General features: G+C 33.3%; 1 protein-coding gene across 1 annotated transcript in view; it reads left to right on the top strand.

Moving 5' to 3' along the window:
- Window positions 1-18,838, top strand: part of MUC19 (mucin 19, oligomeric) — a 136,489-nt gene that overhangs the window by 11,530 nt on the left and 106,121 nt on the right. Inside the window, 15 exon segments of the mRNA XM_065935089.1 lie at window positions 1,689-1,899; window positions 2,582-2,704; window positions 3,097-3,220; window positions 5,172-5,307; window positions 6,547-6,639; window positions 7,259-7,343; window positions 7,524-7,661; window positions 9,468-9,617; window positions 11,524-11,618; window positions 12,018-12,144; window positions 14,521-14,767; window positions 16,750-16,796; window positions 16,894-16,994; window positions 17,256-17,407; window positions 17,705-17,843. Of these exon segments, the coding sequence (XP_065791161.1) occupies window positions 1,689-1,899; window positions 2,582-2,704; window positions 3,097-3,220; window positions 5,172-5,307; window positions 6,547-6,639; window positions 7,259-7,343; window positions 7,524-7,661; window positions 9,468-9,617; window positions 11,524-11,618; window positions 12,018-12,144; window positions 14,521-14,767; window positions 16,750-16,796; window positions 16,894-16,994; window positions 17,256-17,407; window positions 17,705-17,843 (1,968 nt within the window).

The following is an 18,838-nucleotide window of genomic DNA, read 5'->3' as shown; positions in this document are numbered from 1 at the left end:
TTGAACAGTGTTTTAGTTGGCCTGTAAACTGACATGCTTCACCTCTCCATAATTATCTCAGTGGGAACTGGCTTGACTTTTACAGTTTAGAAATTCTGTAGTGTGTTCCTAAGAACTACTTTTATGTTCTCTCTACCTTACTTTTCCCTCAGACAGTCAGTCTGAATTGTCATCTCCAGTATACTTTATCTTTTTTTTTAAAAAGGTACAGATCATTTTTTGACTACACCACTTGAAAATATTCATCATTTGCTTTGAATTTTCTGCTCTTACCATGATTCTCTGAATGTTGATTTTGGTAGATTTCGTTCATTTGATGACTGAAGGAATTTTAACATATACTTATTTCAATCTAGAGTAAAATTCTCTAGATCAAGATATGTATGAATTGTATAGGTAGAAGAAACACATTTTATTGACAATGGATGTTGTATTAATAACATCTTGTAGGCTTCTATCAAAGCAAATTAAACCATAATGTTGTATAAGATCATCTGCTATCTTACTTGTGAAGTGCTCCTTGATCTTTGCAGTTAGAACTACTTTCTCTTTTCTCTTTTACCCTATGCCAGTCGTTAGAATTTATGATCTATAAAAATGCCTCATGCTTTTCTTACACGTTTCCTATGAGATTATGAGCTCTGTAGTAGTATTATGTTTTACTGTTGTGGCAGTTACACAGTGTGTGAGAGCTTACTCCTGGTGGCTCAAATATGTTAGCTGAATAAGTATATAAAGTTAAATTAAAGACTGTGTATAAGACATTGTGTTAAGCCTAGAGATCACAAAGTTCTAGTTTTTGCTCTAAAGGAGCCTGTTACCTAGTGAGAAAGATACACAAAGAATAATACTGGGTTTGCCAAAAAGCCCATTTGGATTTTTCTGTAACATCTTACAGAAAAACTCGAACAAACTTTTTAGCCAACCAAAGTTCATTGATTTAAAAAAAGAAGTCTTTGAGATTTAATTTCACTTAATTTTATACCTCACTTGGAGAATGCTATCAGTTGTCCTGGGGATTACTTGGTGGAAATTGTGTATTTGCTTGCTAGCAGCTTTTGTATTTCTCTGAAAACAAACATAATTAAAATAGAAAACAGCTACATGTTAATTAAAACATGTTAAAATTAAAAAAAATTTTTTTAAAAAAAACTTCTTTGCTTGACAGCAATGTCTTTATTTCTTTAACCAACTTGAGAACAAATATGCTATTTCCAGAGCAGCTTACATGATCCCCACCAAGAAAGCCCAGAATTAATCTATTTTATTTGTTTGCTCATCAAATATTATATAAGCAGACTGACAGCTAAAGGGTTAATACCCTTCTGTCTGTTGTGGTTTCAATCATCCACTATCCCAGTCTCTGGCATGGACAATCTTTTCTTTTCTCATATTTTCCATTTTCTTGAGTTCTGAACTTCATGTCCCCTTTAGAGAAATTTTGGATGAAATTAGGTACAATTTTTGAAGTCACTACATATTATCAGAGGTGAAGTTTTCAGTTAGCAGTCACTATAGGAACTGTCATAATTCAAAACTCCCCATTTCAATCAGTGTTCAAGAACTTTCCCTGTCGAAGCTATAGGATATTATACAAACGCCCCCCTCTGAACTTACCTTTCCCTAAATACTCCTTTGATTCCTCATTTTTCTGTTGTTTTAATAAAATTTCATGCTTTATCTTGCAGTACTGTAACAAAATTATTGGAACCTATTTTGAGAAATGTGGAAAGGTTAGCACTTTATCCAGTGACTACAAAATGATCTGCATTGATGAGTATTGCCAAAGTAGAGACAAAACATCCACATGTGACACTTACTCAGAATTGTCCCGCCTCTGTGCCTCAGATGGTCCTGGCATCTTTGAATCCTGGAGAAATGATCCTGATGTGGTTTGTGGTAGGTTTTGAATGTATTGTAGACTCCAAATCAAGAAGATTCTATAACATTGAAAGTCGAGCTGTGTCTCAAAGTAATTTTCTCAAATACCTGTAACTCCTGGAAGGAACCTCTTGGGTGAAAGAAAGGTCTTGTCTCTGACCTGTACTTGTGAAGAAATTGAGGTCCCTTTTGCGGAGTGATTTGTCATAAGTGCTTTGTGTTAAGATATAATTAGGGATTTTATAGACTTTATAATTAGTAAAAGTCACTGAGAAAAATACATAGTTTTGTGAAACTCTGTAAAATCTCCATAAAAATAACTAGAAAGTTATCAAAAGTATAGTTGACTGGTAAGTATTTTCTTTCAGAAAATTAGAAAATCTAAATGAGTTTCATATAAATCTGAATATACTTTTCATTTATACTTAGTTCAATCTTTTAAGTTAAAACATAAATAGAATATCAATGTCAAAGTACGGTAAAATGATACTATGTAGCATACATTTTCTTCAAATTAAATATTGTATCATAAAGTAATGCATGGGAAATTGGCATAATTTAGTTACTGAGTATCTTTAAAAATTCACCCATATCTTGAAATTTAGATGCCTACTCTAAAAGATCCTCATTAGAATGTTATATATTTATCACATTTATTTTCCTCTGATTTCTATGTATGCATATTTCTATATTTCTCCAGAAAAACCTATCTGCCCCGAAAAACATATCTACAAAGAATGTGGTCCCTCAAATCCTGCAACTTGTTCTAATGTGGCCCCTTTTCAAGACATTGAATGTGTGAGTGGTTGCACCTGCCCAGAAGGTAAAACATTTGAAAATGAAGTTACACAGTCATAATGAGATCTTGTTTCTAACAAGATATTTATTGAATAAATTATCACCTATTCATAATCTATCCTCTAACATACAGGAAGGGAGGGGTAGAGATACTTTTAAAGTTAATGTGCATTTCTATCTCTATAATACTACACAGATGATCTCCTCGTCCTATGCTGGGCTCAATAGGACTACTGTGTAGCTCCAAAAGTTAACTATACCCTTGCCAGTTTTCAAATTTCTTAAATAGAAATTATCATTTTAAGTGTATGTCCACACTTGAAAGAACAACCTCAAAAGTGATTTCTCAATACACTGCTTGAGAATTTACTGATGTTTGTATAGTATTGGAGATTAATCTTATATAATGTACTCTAGGTTATCTATTGGATGATATTGGAGAGAAAGGGAGATGTGTGTTGAAGTCTGACTGTCCCTGTGAATCTGGTGGAAAGGTATATCAGTCAGGAGAAGTCCGCGAAGGTTCTTGTGGTTCTCTGTGGTATGTGTGTGCCTTTTGTCTATATTTTGTTGATAGTGAAGTAATACTAATATTTTAGTGTTACTTGAAATAATTCCCTGAATCCACACTTAAACTTTTCAGAAACAAAATTCAACCTCTTGGCATTTTCTGTTTATATTCTTTCATTTTTTGAGGAATTTTTGTGTGTTTCATGTAAAATATATTAGATTTCTGTGTATCTTTAAAAGATAATGTTTTTTAGGAGCTGAAATAATGTTTTGAATAGTAAACCAATTGGTGGTTGCAAAACAGAGGAAAGAATAATACAAAATTATGGTTATAATAATGAAACAATAATTATGCTAATTTTCAAGAATATTTGTAAAATATGCAATTACAAACAACCCCTTTCAAATAATTTTTATATGAGGTTACATAGGTGAAGCTATATTTGATTGAGAGTGGATTTTAATGTGTCAAGATAGTAGATTATTTCTCTTTTAGTTGAATAACTTGATTCTTACTTTTAAGTTCAGGACAAAATGCCGACCAGAGAGCTTTCCCTATCCCTCATTATGACTTTTCTCTGGAACTCAAAATATATGCAGGAATTCAAGGGACTTTCTAGAAATGTACTTTGTCCTTGTGGGGAAATAATCTGACTCAATGAAAACTAATATATCATTTTTATTGTAATATTTTCTCAGCAAATAGGCATGTATTATGTATATATTAATAATATACTAATATATTATTATTTCATAATATAAATATTTTATATTTATTTATATAATTTATAATATAATTATATACAATATATATTTTATATAATAATATATTATATATAATAATAATATATTATTATGTATAATTATGTTATATAATTTATAATAAATTTAATACATATTTTATCTTAATAATATATTAATAATTATGGAAATAATAATGTATTAATAATATATAGCTATGCTGTTCAAGAGAAATATACTGTGAATCACAAATATGATCTGCATATATAATTTAACACTTTCAGGTGATTATTTTTAAAAAGCACAAAGAAACAAACAAGTGGAATTAATCATAGTCATGTGCTTTACATATGGGCTTCCCTTGTGGCTCAGTTATAAAGAACCCATCTGCCAATGTAGGAGATGCAGGTTTGATCCCTGGGTCAGGAAGAGTCCCTGGAGGAGGAAACTACAATCCAGCCTGGGAAATCCTATGGACAGATGAGCCTGGTGGGCTACAGCCCACGAGGTTGCAAGAGAGTTAGACATGACTTAACAACTAAACAACACAACTTTACATATGCAAAATATTAATATTATCATTTCAGCATAAAATTATTATGAAATGTTGAGAGGATTTACCATCTTTTTCAGTATTAGTTCTTACAAGTCTATGTGTATTTTACATTTACAGAAGATCTCATTCTGGCCTGACAAGCCACATTTCACATAATCAATAGCTATATGTCTCTTTATGACTTCCCTGGTAGCTCAGATGGTAGAGAATCTGTCTGCAATGTGGGAGGCCATATTATACCGGGCAGAGCAGGCAGAAGTTATTTTGTTCAATGGAATTAGAACTTCCCTGGTGACTCAGCGGTAAAGAATCGCCTGCAATGCAGGAGGTGTGGAGACATGGATTCAATCCTTGGGTTACAAAGATCTCCTGAAGGAGAAGATAGTAACCCACTCCAATAATCTTGCCTGGTAAAATCCCGTGGATAGAGGAGCCTGGCAGGCTACAGTCCATGGGGTCACAAAGAGTCAAACACGACTGAGAGACTAAAAAATAGTACAAAACAAATTGCTAGGATACCATTGTCTGAAAGACATTTTATCAAGGCTGAAATGTTGGGAGGGGAATGATGATGGTATAATAAAACCTAACTAGATGTTTAAGTGGTGATTTTTTTTCATGTTGTACTATTTATTATAAAGAAAATGTAATTGATGACCTTTTCATAACCATTGCATTTTAACAGCACATGCCAAGAAGCAAAGTGGTCTTGCACTAAAACATTATGCCCCGGGAGATGTAAGATAGAAGGAAGTTTGATTACCACTTTTGATGGCGTTAAATACAACCATCCTGGAAACTGTCACTTTTTGGCCATCCATGTATGTAATAGCCTGCAACACTTGAGAAAACTGATACAGACACCAAGTTTTTTCTTACTAGTTTTAAACACAATCTTCATCTTTATTTACTATTAAAAAATAACAAACAGCCATTCTATCATTTGTTGTGTATTTCAGTATCTGCTTTGTGTCACATGTTGACATTGACAATCATTATTACCTGTGTTCCTTAGAAATTCTTTGCTAAACAAAAACAATCAAAATCTTTGTTACTATTAATTTTCTAAATATATCAGGAAAAGATTTCCTTTTTCTACTTTTCTTTGTATGTGTTCACTAGTGCCTCAAATGAAACTATCTTTTATATTCCATAAAGTATTTTCCTCTTTTTTCATTATTCCTTTACATTTATTTTTAGCTTTCATAATGTGTTAGTTTTATAATATAACAGTATGATAGAGGTTATCCTTACATTTAAACTCTTTTCAGTAATAAAATTTTAAGTAAAATTTCAATAAAAGAGAGATTCCATTTTGTAGGTTGTGCCTTTAACTGGCATGAGAATAAGCAATTTTACTTAATCTTCCTGGTCAGAAACAAAGATGAGTAGAATTTGTGACTCCTGAAGTGAGAGATGGGGACCAGTGTCTGAAAAATGTAGTTACTGTTATTAAAAGTCAGTTTTCCAAATCTCCTTTCCTTTTTTGCATACTCTTCTTATAATCCATGAAGCTAGGAGATGGGCAAAGTGAGAGGGAAATAAATAAAAATATACAGAATATTTGCTTCATATAGATTAGAGATTCCTAAATCTTGAAATAAGAACTGGAAGTCAATATTTGACATGACTTATATTACGGGTTTACAAATTAAATGCTTCTCTCATTGGATTTAAGTTGACATCATGGATTTTCCAGAGAATAAACAAGCTGTGTTACCTTTAAGTCCTATGAGGCTCAATAATGCAGCACAATTCCCGTAGATACTAGACAAAAAGTAAAGCTTAAAGAAAAAAAAAGGTTAATGAGAGAATCCACAGATCATAGACTATTTAGATAGTCTATATCTTATGCAAAATACTTGGACCATCTGTAAAACTCTTGGCCAATCCTAGACTGTCCCATGGACTGAACTAGGTTTCTAGTTTTGGAGCAGACTGATTGAATGTAAGTCTTTAGCATATTAAAAATGCAAATATGCATTATGAATGAATAACATAGTAATAGCATACATTCAATGACATTTTAATAAACATTTAATAAATGTGTTTTTTAACAGGATAAAGATTGGTCTATTAGTGTTGAGCTTCGTCCATGTCCAAGTGGTCAGTCAGGAACATGCTTAAATAGTGTTACACTCCTCTTGAATTCGGTAAGTAATCAGCTTCCTAAAGCAAACTCGAGTCAATTACTCTACAAATTCAGAATTTTGGAGGTTGAAAAAGAGACTTTACTGTGAGATTAAAACCACAAATGAGATTGATAAAGTCTTTGGAAGACCTGTATAGTTCTAAGGATCCTTACGAATATCAAAATTAAAATAGGCACATAACTAAGGTGCTAATTACAGGTCAACCTTTTACACTTACTAGATTATTAAAATCTATGGCCCTTTTAAGAAGACAGATATATTTGCTTAGAATTTCACGTATTTGGGACTACCACTTTAACTGGAGATGACCTACATGGGGAGGGAGAGTACCTAGCTTGATCTTTGCTAGTTACAAGTGAGTTGACCTTTGGAAATCCAAGTTATCTTCTTGGGTTTTAGCTTCCTCATCTACAAATCAGGGCTGAAAAGTCCTTTATAATCCGCTTTTAAGAATTGATATAAGAAATGCTTTAAATATGTTTAATATTTTAGGCATTTATAAGTTAGTCTATTACAGTGAAGCTTTATGGGAAAAATCTCAGGTTCATTTATTAATATTATACTTAGATATATTCATATTGAAAATTAAAATGAACTAACAATATGCTTTAAATATTAGTCTGCTCAAGTTGACAAATACGTGTTCAATAGAGATGGAACAGTCACAAATGACAAGCTTGGAAATCAAGGTTATTATTATTCAGGTAAGTTTAATAATATCATTTAAAATATTATAAATGTAAAATGCATTACTTTATTCCATTTTTAGCTATGTTATAAATGTTTCTGTTTTTAAAAATATATTCAGTATACAGGCATTTTAAGAAATAAAAACTGTTTAACATATTAATTACTGCTATTAATATAAATTATTACTTTAACAGACCAAATACAGATCTTCAATGCATCTTCCTCATACCTTCAAGCAGAAACATACTTTCATGGAAAAATGCAAATTCAAACTTTTCCTGTGATGCAATTGTATGTTTCTGTGCCACCTAACCAATTCACAGATACTGTAGGTAAGTCCTAGAGATATTTTTTACATTAATTTATTTGTTTTAACTGGAGGCTAATTACTTTACAATATTGTGGTGGTTTTTGCCATACATTGACATGAATCGGCCACGGGTGTACATGTGTTCCCCCGTGTCGAACCCCTGTCCCACCTCCCTCCCCATCCCATCCCTCTGGGCTGTCCCAGTGCACTGGCTTTGAGCGCCCAGTTTCGTGCATCAGACTTGGACTGGTCGTCTATTTCACAAATAGCAATATACACATTTCAATGCTAATCTTTCAAATCATCCCACCCTCGCCTTCTCCCAGAGTCCAAAAGTCTGTTCTTTATATCTGTGTCTCTTTTGCTGTCTTGCATACAGGGTCATTATTACCTTTCTAAATTCCATATATATCTGTTAATATACTGCATTGGTGTTTTTCTTTCTGACTTACTTCACTCTGTATAATAGGCTCCAGTTTCATCCACCTCATTAGAACTGACTCAAATGTGTTCTTTTTAATAGCTGAGTAATATTTCATTGTGTATATGTACCACAGCTTTCTCATCCATTCGTCTGCCGATGGACATGCCGATGGACATTGCTTCCATGTCCTGGCTATTGTAAACAGTGCTGCGATGAACATTGGGGTGCACGTGTCTCTTTAAATTCTGGTTTCCTTGGTGTGTATGCCCAGCAGTGGGATTGTTGGGTCATATGGCAGTTCTAGTTCCAGTTTTTTAAGGAATTTCCACATTGTTCTCTATAGTGGTTGTACTAGTTTGCATTCCCACCAACAGTGTAAGAGGGTTCCTTTTTCTCCACACTCTCTCCAGAGTTTATTGTTTGGAGACTTTTTGATAGCAGCCATTCTGACTGGCATGAGATGGTACCTCATAGATATGTTTTTATTTCTAAAGCACTAGTATAACCATGTGTTGTAATTTTCAGTTGTCTCCATTAATATTAGACTGTAAAGCATTTTAACTTAATCTTTCCTTCCATATTGCAGTAAAATAACTGAACATACAGTGTAGATAGCTTTATTTACTACAAAATCTATTTCCTAATGGTTTTCAACAATTTAAACATCTTAAGGTTTTTAAATTGTGAGATTTGATAATATATGCTATATATCAGTTTGCTAATATGTTACTAAAACTGACTTGTGGAAGAATAAATGCAAATATTATAAATCTTTTGAAAATCAATTTCCAAATACAAGTTGTTTTACAACTTGTCTTTCTGCTCATAGATAATCTTTTACTGAGGTTTTCTATTTTACTGAGGTATTCTATTACAGAAATCAGTTTTTACATACTGTCACAAATATCAGACAAAACAAAGAAACCTTGGCAAATTCCACATTTACTCATTTAAAACCATCTAAGTTTTTGCAAGATACCTTTGCTTAACAAGTGAACATTTTTGACTTATTTATACATAGGCAAAAAAATGTAATTCAAGGGTCAGAAGGGTCCAGATAAGAAAGGCAGATAGCTCTTAACATGATTCAGCTCTTCACAATGAAACTGAAAATGTGCAGTCATAAACTTTCTACTTTAGGCATGCTTTCTAAAGCCTTGTCAAAGGAAGTTAAGTTACAGCAACAAACAGGAAGAAAATAATATTCATGTCAAACGGTGTTTCAGTGCTCCTGGAATTATAAATGGCAGTATTAACCTGATGTGCCATGAAATTTTACTTATATGTATAAAGGCTAACCAAGACCTACTCTCATGTGGCTCATGCATTATTTGATTTGAGCAAAGAACTGAACGTGAATCCAAAGGTGAGACGATGCTAACATTTGTTCTGTGCTTTCTGTAGGGCTCTGTGGTTCCCACAACAACAGAGCAGAGGATGATTTCATGTCAAGTCAGAACATATTAGAAAAGACCTCTCAGGCGTTTGCTAGTTCTTGGGAAATGATGCCCTGTCCTAAAGCTAGCACTGCTTCATGCATCAGTATAGAAAAAGGTAATGCTTATTGAACCTCAAACTCTGTAATTAATTATTTGTCACTGGAATTATAAACTTATTCTGGTAATAATATGAGACTACTAGATAATCCAGTTTTCAGCTAGTGTTTGTAAACTTTTTCAGCTTCAGAGGGAACAGTGGAGAAACAATTTGACTGGCTGATGACACTCTTAGAACAAGCTTCTCATTCGGGAATAGATGATGGAAGAGACACTGTTGTCTTCTCTACCCATTCTTTTCCTCCGTATACAGTTTTCTCCATAGTTTTAAAATGATAGGGTTAGAAGAGACTTCACTCATCACTTCTGTTATTGTTATTTCTATTTTATATAGTTGTAGAAAGGGTCATTTCTTTGAATAGCGACACTCACCCAAATTCCTGAGACACTTCACGGTACAGCTGTAGTTAGATCCAGGTCTCCTAACCACTGCCATCATGTATATTAGTTATACCAACCCCCAAATAGAGATTTTAGTGGAAAAACTGTACACTTACATGATTCAGCTTACCAAGGACTTTCATACATAGTATTGATAATTCAATTTATTTCTACAAAGAGTGGTGAAGGATGTGGATGAGGTTATTATTTCCATTCATGTAGATGGTGATAATGGAAATTTAGATAGGGTGTTCTCAATAAGGTATAATCCAAGTGTTTTGAGTCCCAGTCTTTCTCTAATTGTTCCTCTAGTATCATTGATTTTAACATATGCTTCGTTTTATGTTGCTTCTTTCATAAATAATGGAATGCAATGGAAGGTAAGTTAAAATGTATTATAATGAAATACTAATTTGTTATTTCTTAATTAATCTGCTTACTTGAAACAAATGTCTGATCAGTTTATAAACTACTAAAGTGACTCCTTTTGAAGTTTCATTTATATGTTTTGATTTAAAAGATGAGTTGATAAATGCATTAACATCAGTATGGTAATGCACATTTCAAGGTTTTGTCATTATTTTATTTTGTGGGTGTTGCAATGAAAATAAAATGAGAATAGGTAAAAAAATATATATATCTCATAAGAAACCAAGCCAATTTATGTTAAGCAGACTATATGTTAATACTTTTGAGAGATATGACTATTTCAATTTTCAGTGCTTTAAATATAGCTTAATAACATAAAATATAGAAAATTAAACAATAATAAGATGCTAGTAATATTTACATAAAAGCATTGATACCTGGTTGCAAGTTTGTCCAAATTTTAAGAATAATTGGCCTCAATGTCCTTTTAGTAGGTTCAGTCATTGTCCTTTATTGGTTCTTGGTGATGGTCACTTTTAAAAGTCAATCAGCAAATAGTTAAAAAAAATTCTAGCAATGCTTGTGCTAGGCATGGTCATCATCCTTGAGAATTTGCAAATCACTGAGCAAAACATTTTTGACTTAAATGTTGTTTAATGAATTGTTTTGTGAAGTTTCTCTTCAGTTAATTTAACAGAAGACTATTGATAAATCTACCAAGTATCAATTAAGTAGCTAAATGAAGTTATTGTATTTTAATTATTGATAATGATTGTCATAATTTATGACCTTCAGAAACACTGATTTGACCTTCTGGGGTGACAGCACCGATCTTTCATAATTTAACATAAATATGTATTGTAAACTAAAGTTACCTAAATAATCTGGTTCCCTTATTCATATTTTATATAGAAATTGCACTTCAGAAAAAGGTTAACTGATTTAATATAAAAGTCCAAAGCTAATAAAGATTTGTTTTTTATTATATCATGCTTTTTTGCATACAGTGATAACAAATTATAGCATAACACTTTAAAAACCAATTGTTTTAAGAAAGACACAAAGCAGAAAATAGTTTAAAAAATTTACACTTTCTCTTTTAATTAAAAATTATGATATTTAATCTGGTGTTGGGTGCATTAATTTTCTTCCAGAACGGTTTGCTGAAAGGCACTGTGGAATTCTTCTTGATTTGACTGGTCCTTTTGCTTCTTGCCATTCAATTGTGGACCCTAAACCATATCATGAGGTATGTGAAGGTCTAACATTAACAGCCCTTTTTGAGAAATATTTTTATAATACTAAAGAAAGCATTAGATATTAAAAATGTTCAAATAGCAGCCATTTTCAGTAGATTAAGACATACATTTAAGTTTAAATTGGATTATATTACTTTATTCAATTGTTAGATATATCAACTCAAAAAAGAGGGACTAGAAAATAACCCCACATGAGGAAAATCTTGAATAAGTTTCTCTGAGTTCTTGGAAAACTTAGTTAAGATTTGATTTGCTAATTTACATAAAATAATTCCAAAATTTCCAGGACAAAATATTTTCTGGAAGAGGGGTGGTTATGAACTGTTTTGTTATACCAGTTTATCTCTTCTGAATATTTTCATAATATAAATTTGTTTCTTATTTTAAAGGAATGCAAAAAATACACTTGTACTTGTGAAAATAGCCAAGATTGCCTGTGTACAATTTTAGGCAACTATGTGAAAGCATGTACTGAGAAGGAAACTTCCTTGGTAGGATGGAGAACTGGGCTATGTGGTAAGCAGAATAGAGGCTTTAGGTAGCTCTACTTTCTTCTCAGCTTTACAACAGGGGTGTGTGTGTGTGTGTGTGTGTGTGTGTAGTGTGTATGTGTAGTTTGTTGCTGTTGTTCAGTCACTCGGTTGTGTCTGACTCTTTGCAACCAATCTCATGGACTGCAGCATGCCAGGCTTCCCTGTCCTTCACCATCTCCTGAAGCTTGCTCAAACTCATGTCCATTAAGTTGGTGATGCCATCCAACCATCTCATCCTTCGTCATCCCCTTCTCCTCCCGCCTTCAATCTTTCCCAGCATCAGGGTCTTTTCTAATGAGTCAGCTCTTCCCATCAGGTGGCCAAAGTATTGGAGCTTCAGCTTCAGCATCAGTCCTTCCAATGAATATTCAGGGTTGGTTTCCTTTAGGACGGACTGGTTTGATATCCTCGTAGTCCAAAGCACTCTCAAGAGATTTCTCCAATACCACATTTCAAAAGCATCAATTCTCTGGTACTCAGCCTTCTTTATAGTCCAACTCTCACACCCATATGTAGTTTAATTTAGTATGTAGTTTAACTTAATGTGTAGTTGAGGTGTGTGTATTTACAAATTTGTATTTGGTTCTTTCAAAGATGATTTTCTTTATTTTTAAATAATGGCAACCCTCTCCAGTATTCTTGCCTGGGAAATCCCGTGGACAGAGGAGCCTGGCAGGCCACAGTCCTCAGTGTTACAAAGCATCAGACATGACTTACTGACTAAACAACAACATGTTGGTTTAATCCTTGCATATTGATTTCTTGATTTATTTCTTTTATCTTGATTAAATACATTTATATTTTAATAAGAGCAGAATATATGTGCATTTATATAGAAATATATATTTTTGTTCAATTTTATATGCTGAAATTTAAATAATGTTCTGACTTCTACTGCATTTTAACTGATAGTCAAGTATTAGTAACTTATTTTAAAGAAATAAATTAGTAAATTAGGAACCAATTACTGCTTTCATACTTTGAGGACTTCCCAAGTGGTCCAGAGATTAAAACTTTGTGCTTCTAATTCAGGGGGCACAGGTTGGATCTTTAGTTATGGAACTAAGATCCCACATGCCATGAGACCAGAAAAAAAATCTTGCTTTGTTTTAAAAAATTTTCACCCTAAAGTCAGACAGAGAAAGAAGAACATGGTATGTTATCACCTTTAAGTGGAATTTGAAAGATAAAACAAACCAGTGAATGTAACAATAAAAAAATAAATTCACAGATATAGAGAACAAACTAGTGGTTACCGGTGGGAAGGGTGGAGGAAAAGTATAGGGATTAATAAGTACAAACTATTATATATAAAATAGATAAGCTACAAGTATATATTGTATAATACAGGATATATATCAAATATTTTATAACTATAAACCAGAATATAACCTATAAAAATTTTTAATCACTGTGTTATACACGTGAAACTAATATAATGTTATAAATTGACTATAATCAGTGAAAGAAAAAAGTGAAAAAATCTTAGAAGACTGATAAATACTTCATTGAATGAAAAAGAAAGCTACTGAACTCTTCAAATATGACTTCAGAAAAGCTTTTGGGAAATGCATCTCTCTAGATCGTACTTAATACTGTATAGCCAACTTCTAGTCAATCAGTAAGGTCTAAGTTCACCTCCAAAATTACTCTCAAATCCATTCACATATTTTCATCACATATTTCATTTCATTGCCACCAACCTAGTTCAAGAGCCATGATTTTTCCTATTGGATGATTGTAGTAGCTTCTTTCAATATCCAGTCTTGGTTCCCTCTAATTCAATTTCTACAGAGAAATCAGTATAATCTTTAAAGTAAAACCAAATAAAACTAGCCTGATCATGTGACATTTCAATCTAAAACAAGTCAGTGGCATTTTATGGCTTTCAGGCTAAAGACCAAACTGCTCACAAGGTTTATAGTTTCTATTCTCTTACTTGCTCTTTGAAAGAATTCCCCTCTCTTCCAGCTTAAGTTGTTCTCCAGATATAGAATTCCCATCTTCATGAGGTCTCTCTGTCCCTCCTCCTTACTAAGGGCAGGTTCCCAGCTATAGACACTCAGAGCTTCCTATTCTGCTTTTCAGCACATACCACGATTGTCTTTTCCCAAGGAATATAAGTTGCCTGAGAGCAATGAACTATCTATCTTGTTTATGGGCTTTATCTCCAGCAGAATGTGTTGACATTATAGCAGTGTCTCAATACTGACAGAAAAAAAGGACAAGTACCTTTTCCTCTATTATTCATAACGCAATTATGGTCAATTCACTATAATACTGTAAACATCAAGTTGAATTAAGATTACTAATTACTCTGGATATTTACATGCTGACCATATTTTCCCTATACCAACAGATCAATCTTGTCCTAGTGGCCTAGTTTTCAAGTACAATGTGAAAACCTGTAATAGCTCTTGCCGATCATTGTCAGAGAGAGATAAGAGCTGTGATATGGAAGGCATTGCAGTTGATGGATGCACTTGCCCTGATGAAATGTACAAGAATAATGAAGGAAATTGTGTTTCAAAATCTCAGTGTGACTGCTACATAAATGATGAGGTCGTGCAACCAGGCAAACTCATCCATATTGATGACAACAAATGGTATGGAAATTCCACATATACTTGTTATGACTTTAAAATCAAGAGACTTTGCTTTTCAAAGAAATCGTCTTTTGCTTGGATGAAATCTTCTTTAGACCTGCCACATCTTAAATTTTGTATTTCTCATTAAAGTTTAATATTACCTGGAATGTACATTTCACTGTAATGGCCATTGTTGATATATCCCACTCAAGTTTGGTTTTAAATGACAGTAGAAAAATATTCTAGCAAGAATGCAAAGCAAGTTCATATTCAGGCAATTCCTAGTTGTCTCTCAGCATTTATCATTCAACCAACAGTTATTCAATAAATGCCTACCATGTGCCAGGCTTTGTGCTAAGCATTGGAATTGCAAAGATGAGTGGTCATTGTCTTGGACTCAGAGTAAGCATGGTGCAGACTATACTATCATATGGTACCAGCAAGGGCCAGTTGCCACCTCAGGAGATTTAAAAAAGAAAAAAAGAAAAACACAACTTCTCAGAAGAGACCAGCATTTCAGTTTTCCTAAGGGATGAATCTTTTTCCTGACAAAATTGGAGTGTGAAAAGTGACTTCCAGTCAAGGAAACAGAATGCAGTAATGTAGGAAATGCTTAAAATAGTATTGTACATGTCGGTTGTTGTTACACAAGATTATGCTGGAAAAGAAGAAAGTAACCAGGCCATATTCCAGAATTTAAACTTTGTTCCAGGGTGGTGGGAGGTATTGAAGAACTATAACTTTTTGTGATGGATAAGGAGGTTGTGATTCCTGCAGTTTGGGCAAAGTAATTTATCTACATTTCTAATTTCGTGAACAGAAATAGCAATTCTTAAAAACGTAACTGCAAAAGTGAAGCAGTCATCCCAAAAATCTTTGGATGCACCTTCTCTCTTTTCTTTAGTTCCATGCCGATGTATGGCGAAAACCACCACGAGATTGTAATTAGCCTCCAATTAAAATAATTAAATTTATTTTAAAAAGATATCATTTAGCAATGAATAATAATAATTTGGTCATTTTAAAGGAAAGCGTATGTAACAACTCCTTTTAATCAACAAAGTACACAGAATATTTGGTTGGGATTTGACTAACGATACTTTCCCAGTAAATGCTGGAGAATTGGTAGATTACCTTTTTAATAAAACTTGGGCTAGTACCTCTAAATTATGGATGGTGTTAGCATTTTCCTGTTTTCAATCTCTAAAACCTCTTCTTTGGACTACTGTGTGAACTTGACTTTTCTTTGCTCTCTCTCTGTCATGTTTCCAGTACTGTCACTGGGATGTCATATCTAAAGCACTGTTCTGATTGTGCCACTTAGCTGCTCAAAAAGCGATTTTAGGGTGACAGTTGCCTAAAGAATAGAAACAAACTTGCATGTCATTTGAGACCATCTGAAATCTGGTTATAACTTACTTCTGCCACTTCTCCCTATGTATCCTACCTTCTATCCAAACAAGTCATCAGAACATGCCTTGTTCTTTCCTTCCTCATAGTTTTGCATCTTATCAGCAACATCTGTTGAAACTTACTTATCCATCAAAATCCAGCCATCTTTTCCATTTAGTTTTCTGCATGTCCCTAAGAACCTTATTTGTACATTCCTATAATGCATACAAGTTGTATCTTATAATTTGTTACATTTTATGCATCTTTCTTCCAAGGTGGCTCAGGGGTAAAGAATCCACCTACCAGTGCTGGAACCACAGGAGACACTGGTTTGATCCCTGGGTCGGGAAGATCCCCTGGAGGAGGAAATGGCAACCCACTCCAGTATTCTTGCCTGGGAAATCACATGGACAGAGGAGCCTGGTGGTTTGCAAAGAATCCGACATGATTGAGCACATGCACATGCATCTTTTGGGGGACTGTATCTCATTGATCTTATTATTCATGATATAGCAGGGGTTTATGAATGGGGGATGAAAGCTGCTATAACAGTGTATTAAGCTGTCATTGAAATTTTATTTAAATTTATAATTTTCTTTTATTTCCAGTGTCTGCAGAGATGGGATTCTTCTTTGCCAGACTCCCATTGATTTACGTAAGTTTTGAAATCACGATGCAAGCTTGAGATATCTACTTTGGTTAAAATAAGCAGATCAGGAGGCCCTTGACTAACAACTTCCTTTGTCTCACAGAGAATTGTTCTGGAGGGGCTGAATATGTTGACTGTAGGAATCCTAAGGCACAGAGGAGAGTTGATAGTACATGTAGCACTCGGAACATACCTACTTTTGATGTAAGTAACATGGTATTAGAGTTCAGATTTTTAAAAAATTTTATTTCAAAAAAACTTTTGTTTCAGTGAAGATGGAAATTAAAACATCAAAGAAAAATAATTAGAAGGTCATATTATTTTTGTGTGTCATTTTGAATTGTCAAATGCTGATTCTAACTGTATACTTGGTTTATTTATGCATTGTCAAGTATTAATACCACTGATAATGCAATGAATTTAGACTAGTGCCTCATGGTGTATATTTTATATTTACTTCTATAGGACAACTTGCCTTGCAAACGTGGGTGCTACTGTCCTGAAGGAATGGTTCGAAATTCTAAAGGGAACTGTGTCTTTCCTGATGACTGCCCATGCTCTTTTGGTGGACGAGAGTATGACCAAGGAAGTGTCACCTCAGTCGGCTGCAACAAATGGTATATAATAAAGAATTATTATCTTATTTGTTTTGGATATTAGAAAGCATACAATCTGCTCTTATTTTTATGGGAAAGGAGTCATACTTTGGGATATTTGGGAAAATAATGGTCAAATGTTGTTAGAAAAACTATTTTTAAAACCAATTTTATATAGCATTAAAATTTGGACATCATGTAATGGACAACTGCGAAATTTAAACTGATATGCCTTGTGATTCTTTACAAAAGCAATATGAGTTCAGTCATAATCTTGGCATGATATAATTACCACACTGTATCATTGTTTTCTTCTAGTACTTGCATAAAAGGATCTTGGAACTGTACACAAAATGAATGTCAAACCACCTGTCATATCTATGGGGACGGTCATGTTAGAACTTTTGATGGAAAAAGTTACAGCTTTGATGGTCTTTGCCAGTATGCACTTATCGAGGTAATTACAAGTGTGTTTTTAAACAATTTTTCTTTACTTCATAATTATTAGATGAACTCTGGAGAATTTTATTCTCAAAAATGTGAATTAAAAAAAAACATGCCACATATATGTTTCTTGAAGGCAGTAAAATGTAATATAATGTAATGATGGTTCTGGAGCCAGTAGACCTAAATTTCACTCCTGCTTCTGCCATTTCTCAGATGTGTGACTTTGGGCACATACCTTAATTTCTCTGTGTCTCAGTTTCCTTAACTGTGTAATGGAAATAGCCCCTACTTGAAACCAAATTAGAGAAAATATTGGAGCACATAATAAGTGCTCAATAAATGTTGGATGTCATTATTTTAGCAACAGTACTATCAGCAACAATGACAGTTACCATTTTATGAGTGCTTCTTTTCCAAGTGAATCTATACATTTAATCATTTATAATATAAAACGCTTATATTATTATCCCCATGAAGGAGATGAAGAAGTTGAGGTTTACAGAGGTTAAGCAACATGAACTACTAGGTAGAAAATGCCCATATTCAAACCTAGATCTGTCAGATTCTGAAGTCCATGCTTGCTCCATGTACCTAAACTGCTTGCTAAGTAACATGTAATGGGTGAAATATGGATTGTTTTGCATGAGTTTTGAGTGAATATCAAGTTTCATATAAATCACTGAAGAAAAAGACATCTTTATCTAGCTATCTGAACAATGTAGAAATAAATTTAAGATTATAAACTTACATAATCTTATAATTTATAAGATTATAAACTTACACACACATCTATGGTATAATTCTAAGCTTGTTTGGAAGTAATGGGAGAAGAACTGAGTCAAACAAGTTAGTTTGGACTCAACCAAGACTACAGATTTGCAACACAGATAACCATTGTCTTTTGGAAATTCCATAATGTAACATATGGTAATTTATTAAGTATAAGGTGTCACTGTCTAAGAAATATTTGTCTGATACAAATATTGTAGTTGAGTTCCATGTTCC

Source organism: Muntiacus reevesi, chromosome 4 (assembly GCF_963930625.1).
Source record: "Muntiacus reevesi chromosome 4, mMunRee1.1, whole genome shotgun sequence".
NCBI classification, from domain to species: Eukaryota; Metazoa; Chordata; class Mammalia; order Artiodactyla; family Cervidae; genus Muntiacus; species Muntiacus reevesi.
The sequence above is the reverse complement of the archived record's forward strand: the minus strand, read 5'-3'. Positions and strand labels throughout refer to the sequence as shown.